Source organism: Alosa pseudoharengus, unplaced genomic scaffold (genome assembly GCF_046254945.1).
Source record: "Alosa pseudoharengus isolate Yale_2024_CS ecotype anadromous, Long Island Sound unplaced genomic scaffold, YU_APseudo_1.1 YU_APseudo_1.1_scf_6, whole genome shotgun sequence".
Taxonomy (NCBI): Eukaryota; Metazoa; Chordata; class Actinopteri; order Clupeiformes; family Clupeidae; genus Alosa; species Alosa pseudoharengus.
The window spans coordinates 5,515,102-5,537,390 of NW_027468848.1; the positions used below are offsets into that span (position 1 = coordinate 5,515,102).

The window sequence follows — 22,289 nt, forward strand, 5'->3', positions numbered from 1 at the left end:
ATCATGTCTATGCCCAACCTGGCTTCTGTCCTAACTTGCACAAATATGCTGTTCAAATCCCTGAGATGTAAACATTCAGGTCCCCCATCCAGTTCAAAGCCTCTACCTGAAGATCTAGAACTTTAACGTTCGGTTCTCCATCCAGTTCAAAGCCTCTACCTGAAGATCTAGAACTTTAACGTTCGGTTCTCCATCCAGTTCAAAGCCTCTACCTGAAGATCTAGAACTTTAACGTTCGGTTCTCCATCCAGTTCAAAGCCTCCACCTGAAGATCTAGACCTTTGGCAATTACACTGGTGTGTCCAAGAACCTCCTCTGCCAGTTTGTTTGACTGAGGAAGACACAGACGAACTTGGGGAACCTGTTCTGAGGAACCCGTTCTTAAGAACCTCCCCTGGGGAACCCATCTGATGGAGGGTTTCCCTATCGGTCCTCCTCCGGCTCTTAGTGGTCAGGAGAGGGCAGCAGTCAGCCTCTTTAGGACTTTGTCAGCGCAGGTCCTATTTATCAAGTTTTCATTCAGAAGATTTCTCTCTTTACACATTCACAGACAAGTGGAAAAGAGCTGTAGTTTACTTCGTCTACACCCACCCCACCTCATTTTCAGGCACACTATTGTGCAGTTTTCATATGAACAAGCTTGACCAGGGCTTAATTTGGTATTGATTTGGTAGGCCTACACCATTTCTATTATTTCATTCTATTAACTCCATTCTCTAAGCCTAGTCCGCGTCGAGTTTTGTCTCCATATCGAACGTCTATTACAAGAGTATATTATAAGCCTATCGATGCGTAAAGCTGTGTGTGAATGCGAGTAGAGCTCATTGTAGGTAAATAGGTTGAACAGATATCGCTGTTGAGTAGCCTAGTCTACACTGACCTGGAGTGCGTAGGATGAAAAGACTAATTTTATTGGTCTTGTTCCTTGTCTCTCGTCGTTGAGGGGGTGGGAAGTAACAGCATGGTCTACACTCAATGGAAATCAGGATTGCTGTAATGTAACTGCCATCGTAGCTGTCATATCAGCGATCATACAGAGAACTGCCTGACACCTCAAACAAATGGATACGCAGGGGAAACGCGACCATCTCACGAGTTTATTTTCATAGTCATGTGCCACCGTGTAAACAATAACGTTGTTACCACGTCCCTTGTGGAGCACAACTTAAAGCTAACGGTAGCTCGGTTGTGTGGAAAGCGCGTATTTGGAAAAGGCTACTTGAATATAATAGCGCAGTGTTTATGATTTTAGTGTTCAGCGTGTAGAGTAGGCTATATGAAAGGGCGTGTTTATTCGTTCACTCGGCGATTTTTGTCGTGATAACGGAAGATATTAATAAGTCTGACAAAGGGCATTGGGCTCTTTGTTTATAAACATCCCTCTTCCGTCCAGACCCGAGCCTGCTTGCTCCATTGATGCACCCTTTCCAGTGGTGTAACGGTAAGAAGACCTTGCGTTGTGGATGATATGAGTGTATGGGGAAAGATCGCCTAATCATTGCCATCATGGCAGTGCCATGTCGAGGACTTGAGCAAAAGTTGTGGACAAAAACAAGATGGAGATCATGGGAAATAATGCAACTTATTAGGCTACTTAACTGAGGGTTGGTTGTCTGCAAGCAGCCATAGGCTACACGCTGACGTGACGTTACTGTGTTACTTTTATTTAATTAGCTCAATTAGGCCTACCTGGCCTTATTTGTTTTTATTTGATTTAATTCGTTTGTAATTAGTGATTAATTAGGACATAATTTAATGTCACCTACTGTCACACAACAATGTTCTATGTTCTCATCATATGTGTGTGTGTGTGTGTGTGTGTGTGTTCATGATTATTATGATAAAGCTTTGGACCTTGATAGTGTTTGTCAGAAGATGAGATGGGCGGTGTGTTCAAGGTTATCATTTGGTTCAAAGTTTAGCTTTGATTTTATAAATGTGTTGGCTTGACTGAAACTCTGTTACATGTTGTGGTAACCTATCTGTTACATGCTCTGGTAGACTAATCTATATCTGCTACAGAGACTGCATGTTAGGGTTGTTTTTGTCAGAGAAAGCTTCCTCTTTTCCCCAGCTGCCTATGTGCACAGTGACTTCCCAACACACACACAATCTGCCACCGCTGGTGTCATGCGGTCTGGTGTGTGTGTGTGTATGTGTGTGTGTGAGAGAGAGGGAGAGAGAGAGAGAGATAGAGAGAGAGGGAGAGAGAGGAAATGCCTGGATTAGGTTGATTAAGAAAGCAGTGTCAGTTATTTCTTGCTTATGTCTCACCTCTGTCCTCCCAGCTCTGGTGCTTTGATAGTCTCTGATGGCCAAACAACCACTGAACCAGGAGTCTCTCTGCTCCTCCTTTAATAGCCAACACTGGACCAGGAGTCTGTGCTCCTCCTTTAATAGCCAACACTGGACCAGGAGTCTCTGCTCCTCCTTTAATAGCCACTGGACCAGGTGTCTGTGCTCCTCCTTTAATAGCCACTGGACCAGGAGTCTCTCTGCTCCTCCTTTAATAGCCACCACTGGACCAGGAGTCTCTCTGCTCCTCCTTTAATAGCCACCACTGGACCAGGAGTCTCTCTGCTCCTCCTTTAATAGCCACTGGACCAGGAGTCTCTGTGCTCCTCCTTTAAAGCAACACCAAAGAACTTTTCCTCTGTCGCATGCCCTATTTGTTTATCCAGCACCAGCTTTGCAAATAACAATGTCCACAGACAAGGTATAATATGTTGCATGATTTTATGAAAGTACGATGTATTGCGACATCGGATGCAAGTCAAATTTGTAGTTTCTCATGTCGAACTACAGAACCGCTACCCGATCCGGCAAACTTACATAGTGCGGTAATAGCCGATAGAGGGCCGCGAAGCGAATGCAGAAAGTGCCGTTCACCCTGTTACGAGTTGATGAACCACTGAAACGATTTTGGAAACATTATTTTAAGGTACAAAAAACTCTTTGGTGTTGCTTTAATAGCCAACACTGAGGTGGAACTCCAGTGTAGGTCTGTTGTGTGTGTATTGATCAGCCAGTAAACATAAACATACATTCAAAGTACATGCACATAATGGGCAGCCTACAGCTTTATTCATGTTCCCCGTCTGATCTCAGATGCTATACGCCTGCATGGACATAATAAGGCAGCCTACAGCTTTATTCAAATCAAATCAAATCAAATGTTTGTCACATACATTATACAGGTAGCCTATAAATGCAGTGACATGCTTGTTCCACTGACTCCAAGACTGTGCAAAGGATATATGTATAGAAAAGGAGAAGAATAAAGAAAGAAAGTCCAAAGTGCAAAGTGTTTAGGCTATGCTGGTGCTCCTGCTACAATCCTCATTTAAAATCCTGATAGCCTGGGGGTAAAAACTTTTCCGCATTCTCTCCGTGTTGGACTTCAGGCAGCGGTAACGTTTCCCAGACCGTAGGATAGAGAAGAGGCAGTTGTTGGGGTGACTGGGATCCCTGATAATTTTCCTTGTTCTCGACTGACATCTCCTTAGGTAAATTTTCTGTAGGTTGGGTAGGGCACTTCTGGTGGTACGTTCAGCTGATCTTACTACTCTCTTCAGAGCTTTACGGTCTAGCTCAGTGCTATTTCCATACTAAGCTGTTATACTGCCAGTGATAACACTTTCAATGGTGGTTCTGTAAAAGTTCTTCAGTAGTTGTTGCGGTAGCTTGAAGTACTTGAGGTGTCTGAGGTGGAAAAGACGCTGATGACCCTTTTTCACCAGTGAATTAATGTGCTTGGTCCAAGTCAGGTCTTCAGTATGGACAATATGGACTCCAAGATATTTAAAACTCTCTACCCTTTCCACGCTGATGTTCATGTTCCCCGGCTGAACTCAGATGCTGTACGCCTGCATGGACATAATAGGCAGCCTACAGCTTTATTCATGTTCCCTGGCTGATCTCTGATGCTGTATGTCCGCAGCTGGAAGTATGTTTGATGAGCACCTGGAACTTAATGCAATGAAGAGCTCTGACAGTGGGCCTCATGACTGGGCTTTTATGAGTGGCCTAATGACTGACTCAAGGACAGTGTGCAGACAGCCCCACAGCTCCCCCCAACATTAGCGCTCACACTGCCCCACACGTTAGCCCTCACACTGCCCCACACGTTAGCGCTCACACTGCCCCACACGTTAGCGCTCACATTGCCCAACACGTTAGCCCTCAGACTGCCCAACACGTTAGCCCTCAGACTGCCCAACACGTTAGCCCTCAGACTGCCCCACACGTTAGCGCTCACACTGCCCCACACGTTAGCGCTCACACTGCCCCACACGTTAGCGCTCACACTGCCCCACACGTTAGCGCTCACACTGCCCAACACGTTAGCCCTCAGACTGCCCAACACGTTAGCGCTCAGACTGCCCAACACGTTAGCCCTCAGACTGCCCCACACGTTAGCGCTCACACTGCCCCACATGTTAGCGCTCACACTCCCCAACACGTTAGCGCTCACACTGCCCAACACGTTAGCGCTCACACTGCCCAACACGTTGGCCTTCAGGTTGCGCCACACGTTAGCGATCACATGGAAGTCTAGTAGCAGGTGAGCGTGTGTCAGGAAGCCAGTGTGGCTGGGTGGCCCCAGGTAGGTGCCACTGGGTCCTGCTGCTTGCCTGACTGTAATGGAGGAGCGGGAGAATGTTACCCCTCAGATAGAGTGGGATGGGCACCACACACACACACACACACACACACACACACACACACACACTCAGAACTCTGCTTGGGGAAGAGGGCGGTGGCAGTCACATTGGCACAGTTTTAGGGAGGAAAGGGACAACACCTGTGTAGACTCGTTTTTCTCGATCTTGATCCAGAGAACGCAAGCTGTCAGAAGAAGTGGGGACTGTTGCCACGGCAACTTGGCATGCGCCCCCCCCCCCCCCCCGGAGACTGTAGATAGAGGTCAGCAGAGCGGAGATGGGAGAGCTTGGCTGATGCCATGTAGAGCTCAAATACGCTCTAAGGGGCAGAATCTGACTCACTTAGTCTACGGCCCAAACACCTGATACACACACTCACACAGGCACACACACACTCTGCTGGGGGCGGCATTGCGCAGTCTATGGCCCAAACACCTGATACACACACACACACACACACAGGCACACACATACTCTGCTGGGGGCAGCATTGCTCAGTCTACGGCCCAAACACCAGCACTGACACACAGGCACACACACACTAGTCAGTATGGCTCAATACTCATGCCCACTAAATGCCCCCGCACATAGTCAGTATGGCTCAATACTCATTATTAAAGACATCACCAGTCACAATGCTCCACCAATCGTTACCAAAGCAACAGGAACTAGACCAGTCCTCATGTCTAATGGCAACCAGGAGGCTGTGTTTGATATGCTGCTGGGGTAACGCCACTTCCGTGTGCAAATGTCACAGATGTCATGCTGGGCTTGCACTGTGAGCAGATAGACACACACTCTGTCACAAGCACACTCTCACTCAAAGGTACCCAAAGCACACATGCACTCACTCACACACACTCACTTAAATGCACTCACACATGCACACACACATAAAATCACTCACGCACACACACACATGCACACTCATACACACACTCACTCATACACACATTCACTCATGCACACACACATGCACACACACACACACACTCACTCATACACACACACATTCACTCACGCAGCATCTCAGCAGTGTGACCCACATTCGTGCAGGAGGTGGGTGTGAACAAAGCATGGCTTGTCAGATCTTTCAGATCAGAAGTGTGTGTATGAGTAGGCACAATGTGTTTGCCAGAAGGATGTGTGTGTGTGTGTGTGGATACACATCTCATTGATGCGAGAAATGGGAGCATGCATACAGGATCTTCATCTGCCTCTGAAACTCTTAGAAATCTAGAACATGGGAGGCTTCTTTCTTCCATGTTGTACTTCTGCATTCTTTCTACGTGGAATCTGCACAAAGCAGCCTCAGGCAGAGCCCTATCTGCTCTGGCTACAGTCAGCTTCAAAGCTGAGAAGGGCATTGTTGAACCAGACAGGTTCCAAAGGTTAAGACCAGTTCAGGAGAACTTCAATCATGTGAATGTCAGAAATCAGGATCTACATAACAGAGCTATTTGAGATCTACATATCAGAGCTATTCTAGATCTACATATCAGTTATTCTAGATCTAGGCCTGGTCCTTTCCCATAGTCAGCTTCCCCCTACAGTTATGAGACAGAAAACTGCTAACTGCAATTTTTCTGAAGTACAATGTTGTTTCATGTCCAAGATACTGCATTACTGCAGTACGATTTTGCCATGTCCAACATACTGCATTGTTACATATTCTGCAAGGAATTCCTTTATACTTTATAAAATCTAACTATTTTGAAACTTGACAAACTGCAGTCATTGTTTTAAGGGCCATCTTTAAAGGCCTGATAGCAGTTTCCTATTTCCCAAACACAGGCACCCAGTAAGCAACCACCTTTAGAGCACATGCTAGTAGTAGCCTTATTCTAGCACCCAGACGCAAGACACTCTAAACTAGCACCTAGACCCACACTCTAGAGTAGCACCTGGAGAGATGCTAGCACCTAGACCCACCTGAATACACTATATTCTAGCACCTAGAGAGATGCTACCACATAGACCCACACTCTAGAGTAGCACCTAGAGATATGCTAGCACCTAGACCCACACTCTAGAGTAGCACCTGGAGAGATGCTAGCACCTAGACCCACCTGAATACACTATATTCTAGCACCTAGAGAGATGCTACCACATAGACCCACACTCTAGAGTAGCACCTAGAGATATGCTAGCACCTAGACCCACACTCTAGAGTAGCACCTGGAGAGATGCTAGCGCCTAGACCCACCTGAATACACTATATGCTAGCGCACACACACACACACACACACACACACACACACAGATCTGCTGGATCTATCCCAGAGTGTGTTCCACCCTGGAAAAGTGTGTGTGCACTGATGAACAGACACACACACAGACACTTATTGCAGAGAAGGGGTCATACACCTCACCACTTCACAGAAGAAGTGGGTCCCCCGAGATGATCTCCACCCTCTAAAATATAACACGTTCCCATGACAGCATGGTTGGTGGGTGTGGTGAAAGTCTGTGTGTGTGTGCGTGTGCGCATGCCTGTTTGTATGTGTCTGATACTGTGTATGTGTGTGTGTGTGTGTGTGTGTGCCTGTTGTCTCTGATTTCTCCAGCAATCAGTGGTTTGTGTGGTGAGTCATGCAGTGCTGCTCCCGAGAAAGCTGTTATTATCTGAAAGCATTTCATCTCATCGTCCCTTTTATTCCTCTCTTCTTCACACACACACACACACACACATACACACATACACACACATACATACACACACACACACAAACACACACACACACACACACACACACACACATACACATACACACACACATACACACACACACACAGGCCCCAGTAGCACTTAAACTAGCATCTAGACCAGGGCCCAGTACTTTTCTTTAGAGAAAACTCAAACAATGCTAAATGATATTCTACTGAACAGGCCTTTTGCCAGACACAAGTCATTATTTTATCATCTCTCTCTGGTTTTGTGTGTGTGTGTGTGGGATAATGGATTTTGGTGATGAATGGGAAACCTCACTGACGTTTGAAATGAGGTAGATGAGAAGACTGACCGCTTCATTTGTGACGGGGAGATGACCCGGGCTCTTTATCGATTCTCCATCGGGCGGCTCTGGCAGTCGCACACAGACGTGGCGCGTTTTCCACTTCTGTTGAATTTTTGTTCCTTCTTCAGTCACTTCAGACTCGGAGCGTTCAGATTGAGTTTTGTCCCGTAGCGCTGTCACGGCTGCCGGCAGATAAACGACTTCAGAGGCCTCGGGAAGAGTGGATTGGGAAATGAACGGATCTCAAGCATTAATACTCCGTGACTGCTTTTTGTATAGAGGAGACAGACAGGAATTGTCATGAGATGAGTATGTGTGTGTGTATGTCTGTCTGTATGTATGTGTGTTAAGGCATGTGTGTGTGTGTGTGTGTGTGTGTGCATTGTTAACACCAACCTAATAACTTCCCACCAATGTAATAAACCACCAACGTAATACAAATCTGCATGTTTTAAACCTACCAACGTAATAACTTCCCACCAACTTAATAATCCAATAATTATTACGTTTGCAGGAAGTTATTACATTGGTGGGAAGGTTAAAAAAGTTTTATCATTTGCACAACGCTTGCCATGATCTCCTTATTAGCAATATTCAGACAGACACACAAACATGATGTAGCATCTTAACAAATGGAGCTAAAAGTGTTTCTACTCTCCATAAAAGAAAACAGGACTGTCCCACGCTTTGGTTAATTGCTGAGATTCGGCCAGTCATCTTGAGCGATGCTTGCCTTACATGGAAATACCTATGCTGAAGTTTTCCTGTGTGTCCAGTAAATATTCAGTCGAACACTTGTGATTTTTTCCATGTCATTTAGGGTCCAGGTTGACAGAAAAATGATTGATTTAAAAGTTAGGAGCATGTTCTTATCCACACACATGGTCATGAGATTGGTTTACATGGTGACAATTGTTGACAACTATACCCTTACAATTGAGGGATAATCTTAGCATTTCACTAAATCAGTGATTTATTACATTGGTGGAAAATGATTACATTAACTTTTTAACCTTCCCACCAACGTAATAACTGAAATTATTACGTAGGTGGGACGTTATTACATTGGTGGATTTAAAACGTGCAGATTTGTATTAGGTTGGTGGGAAGTTATTCCAGTGCATGCATGCATACATGTGTGTGTGTGTGTGCCAGGAAGCTGAAATGTGAGGCGTTGGCATTGACTGTTGACTTGGTTTCGCAATTCTTCTTCTGCAATAATGAACACATCCAGAGGGAAATACTGCCTGGTGACAGGCCACACACACACACACACACACACACTGGGACACAAATGCACACACACACAAACATGTGAGGGTGCCAGACTCCCCCTGCATTCCTGTGAAGTGAGTCTGCGGTGTGTGAGCTACCAGGGAGGATAAAGCAGCTGTGTGAAGCACTGATGGCCTTCCTCTGTCACACACACACAGACACACACACACAAACACCCCCCCACACACACACACACACATCCCCCCCTCACACACACAAACACCCACACACACCCCCACACAAACACCCCCCACAAACACACACACACACACATTTCACATACTGATGTAGTGCTACCTTGTGTACACCTCTCCATCTCCCACTGCAGACATCAGGCAGAGCTCACACACACACGCACACACACACACACACACACACACATCTCAGCGGCGTAAGGGTCCAGACGTCAGGCAGAGCTCACACACACACACACACGCGCACACACACACACACACACACACACACACACATCTCAGCGGCGTAGGGGTCCAGACGTCAGGCAGACCAGATCTGCTCCCTCTCGTGATGTCTCAGAGCAGGGCGGCCATCCTGGCAGACGTGTGTGTGTGTGTGTGTGTGGAGGTGGGGGGGGGGGTGTTTGTTGTGTCTGGGTCCAAAAGATTCCAAAAGAGTCCAAAAGACACACATGCACAATCAAAACACACACACACACACACAATCAAAACACAGACACACACACACATACATACATAGATACACAATCAAAACACAGACACACACACACACACACACACACACACACACACACACACACACACACACACATACATAATCAAAATACAGACATACACACACACATACAGTACATACACATTCAAAACAGACACACACACACACACATACATACTGTACACAATCAAAACACAGACAGACACACACACACACACACACAAGCATACATGATTCCCTCTACTCTGGGCCTGGTCTTTTCCCCAAAAACCTTTCAATCAGTTTTGTGTTTCCACGTATCAGTGTTCTGTCTGTCTGTCTCTCTCTCTCTCCCTCTCTCTCTCCCTCTCTCTCTCTCTCTCTCTTATCTTTCTCTATGTCTCTGTCTGTCTGTCTGTCTGTCTCTCTCTCTCTCCCTCTCTCTCTCTCTCTCTCTCTCTCTCTCTCTCTTATCTTTCTCTATGTCTCTGTCTGTCTATCTGTCTCTCTCTCTCTCTCTCTGTCTCTTTCTGTCTGACTCTGCCTCTGAACTTGAATGAAATCCAAATTGATGATTCACATTTTCCTCCTCTCCTCCCCCTCCTCTCCTCCTCCTCTCCTCCTCCTCCTCCTCTCCTCTCCTCTCCTCTCCTCTCCTCTCCCCTCCTCTCCTCTCCTCTCCTCTCCTCTCCTCTCCCCTCCTCTCCTCTCCTCTCCTCTCCTCTCCTCCTCCTCCTCCTCCTCCTCATCCTCTCGTCTCAGGTTGTTTTTGTGGTCTAGGCCTGATCTACTCCAACAGAACCTGCACCATGACATCACCACCCATCACCTTCCACGACCTGCCACTCAACATCTACATGGTGATCTTCGGCACGGGCATCTTTGTCTTCGTCCTCAGCCTCATCTTCTGCTGCTACTTCATCAGGTCAGGACAACACCCACCCACCACAGGCTTCAGATAGATACATGCAGACTCCACCATGCTAACAACGCTTCAGATAGATATACACTCTGACTCCACCATGCTAACAACGCTTCAGATAGATATACACTCTGACTCCACCATGCTAACAACGCTTCAGATAGATATACACTCTGACTCCACCATGCTAATAACGCTTCAGATAGATATACACTCTGACTCCACCATGCTAACAACTATTCAGATAGATATACACTCTGACTCCACCATGCTAACGACGCTTTAGATAGATATACACACAGACTCCACCATGCTAACGACGCTTTAGATACAGTAGATATGCACGCAGACTCCACCATGCTAACGACGCTTTAGATAGATATACACACAGACTCCACCATGCTAACGATGCTTTAGATAGATATACACACAGACTCCACCATGCTAACGACGCTTTAGATAGATATACACGCAGATAACATAGCTGACCCCAGGGCTGAGAGGGCAGTTTGAGCCGCAGTCCATCGGCTGTCCTCAGAGGGTCTGTTCTCCACTGATGAGCCCATGGAACAATTGTGTGAAATGCAGTGCAAACAGGAAATGAAGCGCTCGAAGGCAGGAAGTGGGCATTGTGGACATGCTGGAACAGGCCATCAGTGTATGCAGGCTAAGCCGGGTCACCGTGGCAACAGCAGTGGGAAGTGAGCACAGTTGAGATGTTAGACCGAAATAAACTCTGAGCGTTAGCACACACTCACTCACACACACTCTCACACACACACAATGTCACACACACTCAATCACACACACACTCACACACACTCACACAAACTCACTCACACACACGCAGGATTAACAACCTATCAGACTGGGCTCACATCAGCTGGAACAAATATCCTGCATGTTCTCAGCAAGAACACCTCAGATTTCAGGCATTTCCTTTAAATAACATTTTGTGTGTGTGTGTGTGTGTGTGTGTGTGTGTGTGTGTGTGTGTGTGTGTGTATGTGATCTCTTTGCTTCTATATCTACTGCAGATGCAGCTGTGGTGGATAATTTAGTTTGCTCTGTAATTCCAGACAAGGTCAATTGTGTGTGTGTGTGTGTGTGTGTGTGTGTGTGCGTCCAGCCAGACATCAGCAGCACCTGTGCTCTGTGGCTGTGAAGCTGTGTGTGTGTGGATTCTCTCTGAGTCACTCTCACATACCCTTAGGGGGGGATCACATTAGCCAGCGGCAAGCGGAAGCTTTCCTATTGTTCTCTATGGTTCGGCAGCGGAACGTAATGCTAGCGTTGAACAAGCTGAGCGTTGAACTTGGTTCAACTTTCAAAGCGCAACGCGAGCGTATTCAATTGACAAACGGTTTGTGTTGCTTAGGAACGAGACAAAACGTATTATGGTCTGAGCGCTGCGTTACGTTTGCCGCTGCCGCTTGCCGCTGGCTGATGTGATCCCCCCCTTATCCGATTGGATGTCCAGTCTGGTCCAAATGCCCTAGCAGGTCTGGTCCTGTCCTTTCTCGTTACAAATATGTCTGGTCCTGTCCTTTCTCGTTACAAATGTGTCTGGTCCTGTCCTTTCTCGTTACAAATGTGTCTGGTCCTGTCCTTTCTCGTTACAAATGTGTGTCCAGTCGGGTCCATTACACTAGTGTGTCTGGTCCAACTCTTCTCTGCCCTCTTGTAACTGTGGTCCCTCTGTCCAGTTGTTAACACCCACTCTGCCTGCGGTCCCTTGTTAGATCCCCTGTTAGATCTGGTTCCCCATTAGATCTGGTCCCCTGTTAGATCTGGTCCCCTGTTAGATCGGGTCCCCTGTTAGATCGAGTCCTCTGTTAGATCGGGTCCCCTGATAGATGGGGTTCCCCATTAGATCTGGTCCCCTGTTAGATCGGATCCCCCCTTCTATCTGGTCCCCTGTTAGAGCTGGTTCCCTGTTAGATCTGGTTCCTGTTAGATCTGGTTCCTGTTATATCTGGTCCCCTGTTAGATCTGGTTCCTGTTAGAGCTGGTTCCTGTTCCTGGTTCTTGTTAGATTGTGTTCCCTGAGGAGACCTGATCTGGTCTCCTGATACGGAACTCCACATCTGTTCTGTTCTGATGTGAAGCCCCAACAACTCTCACCCCTGCGCTGTCCTCCTCCCCCTCCCTCCCTGCGCTGACCCCCCCCCCCCACATGGCCCTGTGACAGCACTGGACCCTGGGGAGAGGGAGGTTCCTGTAGGCCTACGGCCTCATCTTCTGGGAATGTGGATTGACGTCAGCGCCTCCAGTGTGCTGGTTACGAGCCACACCACGCTCTGCCCTCGGCCCCTCACACTCCACAAACTCCATGTTACACTTTTACCCCTCAGACTTACCCCATGTTACAGTGCAGCTACACTTTTACCCCTCAGACTTACCCCATGTTACAGTGCAGCTACACTTTTACCCCTCAGACTTACCCCATGTTACAGTGCAGCTACACTTTTACCCCTCAGACTTACCCCATGTTACAGTGCAGCTACACTTTTACCCCTCAGACCTACCCCATGTTACAGTGCAGCTACACTTTTATCCCTCAGACTTACCCCATGTTACAGTGCAGCTACACTTTTACCCCTCAGACTTACCCCATGTTACAGTGCAGCTACACTTTTACCCCTCAGACTTACCCCATGTTACAGTGCAGCTACACTTTTACCCCTCAGACTTACCCCATGTTACAGTGCAGCTACACTTTTACCCCTCAGACTTACCCCATGTTACAGTGCAGCTACACTTTTACCCCTCAGACTTACCCCATACCCCACACTTACTCCATCTCATGGCTACAGCTACAATCTTACCCCTCAGACTTACTCCACCACACAGCTAAAGACTTACTCCATATTACCCCTCAGACTTACTCCACCACACAGCTAAAGACTTACTCCATGTTACCCCTCAGACTTACTCCACCACACAGCTAAAGACTTACTCCATGTTACCGCTACAGTCTTACTCCACAGACTTACTCCATCTCAATGCGAGACATTTTGGAACTAGTTGGATTTGAGTTTGTAAAAATACGAGTGTTAGGACTGGAAGGTATGGAATGGCAGCAAATGTCTAACAGAGCCTGTCTCAGCACGCTGCCTACTGTGAGTCTCTCAGCCAGGGGCGGCAGGGGAGGATGTGGGGGCATATGGGTTTAGGTGTGTGTGTGGGGTGGAGTTATGCATGGTGTGAGTTGTGTGTGGTGTCTGGTTGGCAGTGGAGGATGTGGGGGCATATGGGTTTAGGTGTGTGTGTGGGGTGGAGTTATGCATGGTGTGAGTTGTGTGTGGTGTCTGGTTGGCAGTGGAGGATGTGGGGGCATATGGGTTTAGGTGTGTGTGTGGGGTGGAGTTATGCATGGTGTGAGTTGTGTGTGGTGTCTGGTTGGCAGTGAAGGATGTGGGGGCATATGGCTTTAGGTGAGTGTGTGTGTTGTGTGTGTGTGCTATGTGTGTGGTGTGTGTTGCATGAATTGTGTGGACGGCAGAGGATGGGAGGGCATATGGGTTTAAGTGTGGGGTGAGTTGTGTGAGGTGTGTATGTAGTGAGTTGTGTGTGAGTGTGTGTGTAGTGTGTGAGTGTGTGTGTGGTGTGAGTGTGTGTGTAGTGTGAGTGGTGTGTGCTGTGTAGGCGGTAGGGGAGGATGAGAGGGCATATGGCTTTAGGTGAGTGTGTGTTGTGTGAGGTGTGTATGTAGTGAGTTTTGTGTGTAGTGTGAGTTGTGTGTTGTGAGTTGTGTGTGCTGTGTGAGTGTGTGTGTGTGTGTGTGTGTAGTGAGTTTTGTGTGTAGTGTGAGTGGTGTGTTGTGAGTTGTGTGTGCTGTGTGAGTGTGTGTGTAGTGTGTTGTGAGTTGTGTGTGCTGTGTGAGTGTGTGTGTAGTGTGTTGTGAGTTGTGTGTGCTGTGTGAGTGTGTGTGTAGTGTGTTGTGAGTTGTGTGTGCTGTGTGAGTGTGTGTGTAGTGTGTTGTGAGTTGTGTGTGCTGTGTGAGTGTGTGTGTAGTGTGTTGTGAGTTGTGTGGGCGGTAGGGGAGGATGCGAGGGCATATGGCTTTAGGTGTTAATGACTCCGCAAGGCTTTTGAGATGTGTTCCGTGTGTGTGCAGCGAGACGCAGATCTCAGATCCTGCCCTGCCCTGCCCTGCCCTGCCCAGGTGTCTGTTATGCAGTGAATCAACAGGGTTGCCAAGCAGGGGCTATTTTAATGAGAGTGGAGGTTCTCAGCTAGGGTTCGTCATCAGAGCGGCCAGATGGAGTCACACGAAAACATGAAGCTGCGCCGCAGAGGATGCTGGGAAATCTCAGGCTTCACATTTTCATCATGTGCACCCTTACATGGACAAAACAGGGAGAGAGAAAGAAAGCGAGAGATAGAGAGAGACGGGAGAGAGAGAGAGTGAGAGGAAGAGGAAGAGAGAGAGGAAGAGAGAGAGAGTATTTCTCAGGCATGCCAGGTGTGCATCATGTGTGTGTGCAGGGCTATGTGTGTGTGCTGGGCTATGTGTGTTTGTAGAGCTATGTGTGTGTGCAGGGCTATGTGTGTTTGCAGGGCTATGTGTGTTTGTAGAGCTATGTGTGTGTGCAGGGGTATGTGTGTTTGTAGGGCTATGTGTGTTTGTAGAGCTATGGGTGTGTGCAGGGCCATGTGTGTTTGTAGGGCTATGTGTGTGTGCAGGGCTATGTGTGTTTGCAGGGCTATGTGTGTTTGTAGGGCTATGTGTGTGTGCAGGGCTATGTGTGTGTGCAGGGCTATGTGTGTGTGCAGGGCTATGTGTGTTTGCAGGGCTATGTGTGTGTGCAGGGCTATGTGTGTTTGCAGGGCTATGTGTGTGTGCAGGGCTATGTGTGTTTGCAGGGCTATGTGTGTGTGCAGGGCTATGTGTGTGTGCAGGGCTATGTGTGTGTGTAGAGCTATGGGTGTGTGCAGGGCTATGGGTGTGTGCAGGGCTATGTGTGTGTGCAGGGCTATGTGTGTGTGCAGGGCTATGTGTGTGTGCAGGGCTATGTGTGTTTGCAGGGGTATGTGTGTTTGTAGGGCTATGTGTGTGTGCAGGGCTATGTGTGTGTGCAGGGCCATGTGTGTGTGCAGGGCTATGTGTGTGTGCAGGGCTATGTGTGTGTGCAGGGCCATGTGTGTGTGCAGGGCTATGTGTGTGTGCAGGGCTATGTGTGTGTGCAGGGCCATGTGTGTGTGCAGGGCTATGTGTGTGTGTGCAGGGCTATGTGTGTGTGCAGGGCTATGTGTGTGTGCAGGGCTATGTGTGTGTGCAGGGCTATGTGTGTGTGCAGGGCCATGTGTGTGTGCAGGGCTATGTGTGTGTGCAGGGCCATGTGTGTGTGCAGGGCTATGTGCAGGGCTATGTGTGTGTGCAGGGCCATGTGTGTGTGTGCAGGGCTATGTGTGTGTGCAGGGTTATGTGTGTGTGCAGGGCTATGTGTGTGTGCAGGGCCATGTGTGTGTGTGTGCAGGGCTATGTGTGTGTGCAGGGCTATGTGTGTGTGCAGGGCCATGTGTGTGTGTGCAGGGCTATGTGTGTGTGCAGGGCTATGTGTGTGTGCAGGGCTATGTGTGTGTGCAGGGCCATGTGTGTGTGTGCAGGGCTATGTGTGTGTGCAGGGCTATGTGTGTGTGCAGGGCTATGTGTGTGTGCAGGGCCATGTGTGTGTGTGCAGGGCTATGTGTGTGTGTGCAGGGCTATGTGTGTGTGTGCAGGGCTATTTGTGTGTGTGCAGGGCCATGTGTGTGTGCAGGGCTATGTGTGTGTGTGCAGGGCTATGTGTGTGTGTGCAGGGCTATGTGTGTGTGTGCAGGGCTATGTGTGTATGTGCAGGGCCATGTGTGTGTGCAGGGCTATGTGTGTGTGTGCCGGGCTTTGTGTGTGTGTGCAGGGCTATGTGTGTGTGCAGGGCCATGTGTGTGTGCAGGGCTATGTGTGTGTGTGCAGGGCTATGTGTGTGTGTGCAGGGCTATGTGTGTGTGCAGGGCCATGTGTGTGTGTGCAGGGCTATGTGTGTGTGCAGGGCTATGTGTGTGTGTGCAGGGCCATGTGTGTGTGCAGGGCTAAACACCCCTGGAGCTCCTAACCGTCTCCAGGTTTACAGTTTTAACAAGTGAGGAACTTCAAAGGATTCTTCAGCGGTGAAACACACATTTGCACCCCAGGCCTGTTCCACTCTCTCACACTCTCACAGCTTAGAAATACTACACTGCTTTAGTCGGGGACAGTGACACCCAATGCTAACCACATGTGATGCAAGCAGTCAGTTTAATTACATTGTGTTCAGTTGCAATGTCCTAAACGTTTTCAGCAGGACTCCCTGGCTCTGTTTCCTTTCTGTCGCTTGCGTTGTTCTGCCACTACGAGATATTGAACGAGAAATATGACACAATAAAAGGGCACGTTTAACGGCTTGGGTGTGGACAGAGAGTGTTAAATGCTATACGACAGTCGCTCGGATGCAGTTAGGATACCCTGTTATACCCCTCTGCATGTACAGGGACAGTGGTCTTGGATGCAGTTAGGATACCCTGTTATACCCCTCTGCATGTACAGGGACAGTGGTCTTGGATGCAGTTAGGATACCCTGTTATACCCCTCTGCATGTACAGGGACGGTGGTCTTATAAATGCAACACTGCTTTAGTCAGGTACAGTTAGACTCTCTGTTCCTCCAGGGATGGATGTGTGTCCGGGACCGTCCACAGCAGCCGTCTGTGAATCATCACACGTGTTGCAGTGACATGCTTGGAGAGAGAGGGAAACCATGTGGAAGAATCCTCTCTGGTCAGACTCTCTCTGGCCCCTTGGCCGCTGGGATCTGGTATTAAACAGCTTGCCTTCAAATCTGCATTCCCTGCCATGCCTGACATGGCACAGGACAATGGCCAGCTTGTAGTCCGCACTCATTGACTGGAAATCGCTGCCTTTGAAGTGAGTGTGTCATGCCTGCAGGGGCCAGGAAGCGTGCAGACAGACAGACAGACAGACAGACAGACAGACAGACAGACAGATAGACTCTGTCTAGCTAGCTGCCTTATTAGAGTCCTTGAACAGAAGGCTTGCAGACAGACAGACAGACAGACACACTGTCATACTGTAGCTGTCCTATAAAAGCCAATTTATAGTTCAGGCGATAAAAACAAAGTGTTGCCAACGGGACAGGTGTGACAGAGCTGTGGACTTTCATAGTCCAGTGCCAGTGGCAACTTGTCCAGTAGAACGTCTAGTGAACAGACACTGACCACGACAAGGCACAATAGAACTCAAACTCCACATACTGTACACTATGACCACGACAAGGCACAATAGAACTCAAACTCCACATACTGTACACTATGACCACAACCAGACACAATAGAACTCAAACTCCACATACTGTACACTATGACCACGACCAGACACAATAGAACTCAAACTCCACATACTGTACACTATGACCACGACCAGACACAATAGAACTCAAACTCCACATACTGTACACTATGACCACGACCAGACACAATAGAACTCAAACTCCAGACACTATGACCACGACAAGGCACAATAGAACTCAAACTCCACATACTGTACACTATGACCACAACCAGACACAATAGAACTCAAACTCCACATACTGTACACTATGACCACGACCAGACACAATAGAACTCAAACTCCAGACACTATGACCACGACAAGACACAATAGAACTCAAACTCCAGAGTATGCGACAATGTCTGCACCCTTTAAACTGTTTTCATGTACACAACAAGCTCTACAACGCCTCAAACTCCAGAGTATGCGACAATGTCTGCACCCTTTAAACTGTTTTCATGTACACAACAAGCTCTACAACGCCCTAGCTGACACAAACATGGTCTTTTACATCAGATTTTCTGGAGCCACACTTGGAGTCGCTCGAGTCCTTAAACAGGAATGATGCAGACAGTCACACACACTCTCTCATCTAGCCTCATTCGAGCCCCTTGAAGTGGAGTGACGCAGACAGACAGACAGATTCTCTCATCTGCCTTATTAGAGTCCTTAAACAGGAGGCGTGACAGACAGACAGACAGACAGACAGACAGACAGGCAGACAGACAGAAAGACAGGCAGGCTCTCACAGCTAGTTGCCCTATACTGCCCTGGTCATGTGAGGGCTCGATGAATCCAGATTGAGGAGAAGGAGAGGAGCGGCCATCAGCCGGCCATCTTGGGTCATGAATTACTCTCCGCCTCCTGTTTCTGCCTTTCACCTGTGTCCAGTGTGGTCAGTCCTACACACCTCTGAGCTGAGTTCACCAACACACCTGTACACCCATACACCCACACACCTGTACACCCATATACCTGTACACCCATACACCTGTACACCCAAACACCTGTACACTCATACACCTGTACACCCATACACCTGTACACCCAAACACCTGTACACCCATACACCTGTACACCCATACACCTGTCTATCTGTTAGGTCACAGTACCACTGGGTTTGGCCCACAGACAGTGCAGATAACTCACACGGTCACCCATAGCTTTCATGGAGCCACAGAATCAACAATAACCTACCTGACACAAGACTGCCCCATAAGCATTGCATTGTGTGTGTGTGTGTGTGTGTGTGTACAGGACCACAGAGGTGAATCATTCAACTCATTCAACTTAGATAATTAATGATAGTGTGAGTAACAGCGTGTCTGGGGGGGGGGGGGGACTCGAGTCGCAGAGACCCCCGCCCCTGCTGTGACTCAGTCTGTGTGTCGAGTGAGTCTGGAGCTGAGATCTCCTTGCTTCATGGTACACAGCACACGAGCAGAGAAGCAGAACTCCGCGACCTGCCAGCTCCACAGCTGTTACCGTCAGCACCAGAAACTCTCACCAGCCAAAGCACTTGTTGCTGTCGTTGCATACAACTTGCAGAACACCAGAAACGCCTCTGTGTCTGCGTCCTAATGCAAACTCACTGCTAGTTCTCTAGGGAAAGATAAACAGTATTGAGGAGGCAGACACATGACTCTTAGACATAGGCTAGTTAATAGTGTGTGTTTCACTACTACACATGACTACATAGGCTAGTTATAGTATGCACTACATATGAATACATAGGCTAGTTATAGTGTGCACTACACATGACTACATAGGCTAGTTATAGTGTGCACTACACATGACTACATAGGCTAGTTATAGTGTGCACTTCACTACTACACATGACTACGTAGGCTAGTTATAGTGTGCACTACACTGTGCACTACACATGATTACATAGGCTAGTTATAGTGTGCACTACACATGACTACTAGGCTAGTTATAGTGTGCACTACACATGACTACATAGGCTAGTTGTAGTGTGCACTACACTGTGCACTACACATGACTACATAGGCTAGGTATAGTGTGCACTACACTACTACACATGTTTACATAGGCTAGTTATAGTGTGCACTACACTGTGTAGTAGGGTTGGGCGAATGAAGCCCCACGAGGCTTTGGAAGGTTCTTCCTGATTGTATCGTAAGTGTTTTGAAGTGTCAAAGCATCGAATACAAAACAGTGACATCTGGTGGTTAGCAGACATAACGGCAGCTAGCGATTCATCATTAGCGATTAAACAATCACAGACGAAGCCACATGTTGACCAAATGGCCCTTCTCTGACACTGGTAAAACAGAGCGGAGAGACAACGTGTTCTGTTCCCTTTTGAGTAAAAACTATTAGGCCTACAGTCATTGGAATAAACATTATAGTTTTGATATGCTTCTAATGATTTGAATTGAAAATGTAATGTGCTTGGTTTTAAATAATGCTATGTTTCCGTGAAAATCTCAAAATGGCCTTGGGAGGGTGGTAGCGTGTTCGTATACCGCACGCGCGCCCGGGGTTCAAATCCCGCCCATGTTCATAATTGCCATGCGTTAGCATTATTTGATATTGCATGCTTCTCTATAGTGGTTGTGTTTAAGACTTCATATGATGTTTTGCAAAATAACGTGCTTGCTGCAGATGACTAGCCTAGAAATCTAGACGCACCCTAGCGGCGGCAAATTAATTTGCTCAGCTTGTACGTCTAGTATCGAACCACAGGAATTTCTATTGGCTTAACACCGTGGATGACGGCCAATCACAGCGCTCTATTTCGTTAGAGAGTCTTAAGGCGGGCTTAACAGGATAACGACATCCTGCGACCGTGAACAACAAGGAAGGTGGCTATGGCAAACGAAGAGCGGTTGTTTGAATCGGCGTTGGCGTCAACTTTGGAGGAGTTGGACTTGTGCTTTTCTTTGAAAGTAGATCAACACAATGCACTTAAGTCATTCCTTTCGAAGAAGGATGTATTTGCCGTTTTGCCGACCGGATACGGATATGGTCGTAGCGCTGGCCTATTGCATGCCTAGGCAGTTTGAAAGACAATTCTCTGCCCGCCCCTTGGATTAAGCGAGGTGAATGATTCGATGCCAGACTATACATGTCAATGATATAGGATGGCCCGCCAGGCTAGCAGATGACCACAGCAGTGTCAGATAACAAAAAACATATAAAGGGCATTGTGAACAGTGGGGGTTGTGAAAACATGGGGCATTGTGTACAGTGGGGATTGTGAAGTGCTTGTGTAGGGCTACAATTTTAGAAGGGTGCTTGTGCAACAAAACATATGTGTTGGGGACTTTAAAGGTTTATCGAACCCGTAACGCTTTAGGGGTTTGATACAAGCACCGGTGCCCCTGTGTCAAATGTCCCATTTAAACTTTTCAGTGACGTCCGAAGCTTCGTACGTCATCAGTCACATGACCATACAACTTTGATATGCGCTCCGATACATTGTGTCGGAACAGATTGCTTCTCGGAAGTGATACGAGCTTCGGTGCCTCGGTGTCAGACTTCCCATCCCTACTGTGTAGGCTACTACACATGATTACATAGGCTAGTTATAGTGTGCACTACACTGTGTAGGCTACTACACATGACTACATAGGCTAGTTATAGTGTGCACTACACATGACTACATAGGCTAGTTATAGTGTGCACTACACTGTGTAGGCTACTACACATGACTACATAGGCTAGTTATAGTGTGCACTACACATGACTACATAGGCTAGTTATAGTGTGCACCACACTGTGTAGGCTACTACACATGACTACATAGGCTAGTTATAGTGTGCACTACACATGACTACATAGGCTAGTTATAGTGTGCACCACACTGTGTAGGCTACTACACATAATTACATAGTTATAGTGTGCACTACACATGACTACATAGTTATAGTGTGCACTACACTGTGTAGGCTACTACACATAATTACATAGTTATAGTGTGCACTACACATGACTACATAGTTATAGTGTGCACTACACTGTGTAGGCTACTACACATGACTACATAGTTATAGTGTGCACTACACATGACTACATAGTTATAGTCTGCACTACACATGACTACATAGTTATAGTGTGCACTACACTGTGTAGGCTACTACACATGACTACATAGGCTAGTTATAGTGTGCACTACACATGACTACATAGGCTAGTTATAGTGTGCACCACACTGTGTAGGCTACTACACATGACTACATAGGCTAGTTATAGTGTGCACTACACATGACTACATAGGCTAGTTATAGTGTGCACCACACTGTGTAGGCTACTACACATGACTACATAGGCTAGTTATAGTGTGCACTACACATGACTACATAGGCTAGTTATAGTGTGCACCACACTGTGTAGGCTACTACACATAAT

At 47.5% G+C, this 22,289-nt stretch overlaps 1 protein-coding gene across 2 annotated transcripts in view; it reads left to right on the forward strand.

The window, feature by feature from the left end:
• The first annotated feature begins 795 nt into the window (after positions 1-795).
• Positions 796-22,289, forward strand: part of rnf122 (ring finger protein 122) — a 26,177-nt gene continuing 4,683 nt past the window's right edge. Inside the window, exons 1-2 of one of the 2 annotated variants that reach the window (XM_076269893.1) lie at positions 796-1,441; positions 10,388-10,550. In XM_076269893.1, coding sequence (XP_076126008.1) covers positions 1,417-1,441; positions 10,388-10,550 — 188 coding nt within the window. In that variant the 5' untranslated portion in view covers positions 796-1,416. The remainder of the gene's footprint in view (positions 1,442-10,387; positions 10,551-22,289) is intronic. The other variant, XM_076269892.1, reaches the window with a different exon arrangement.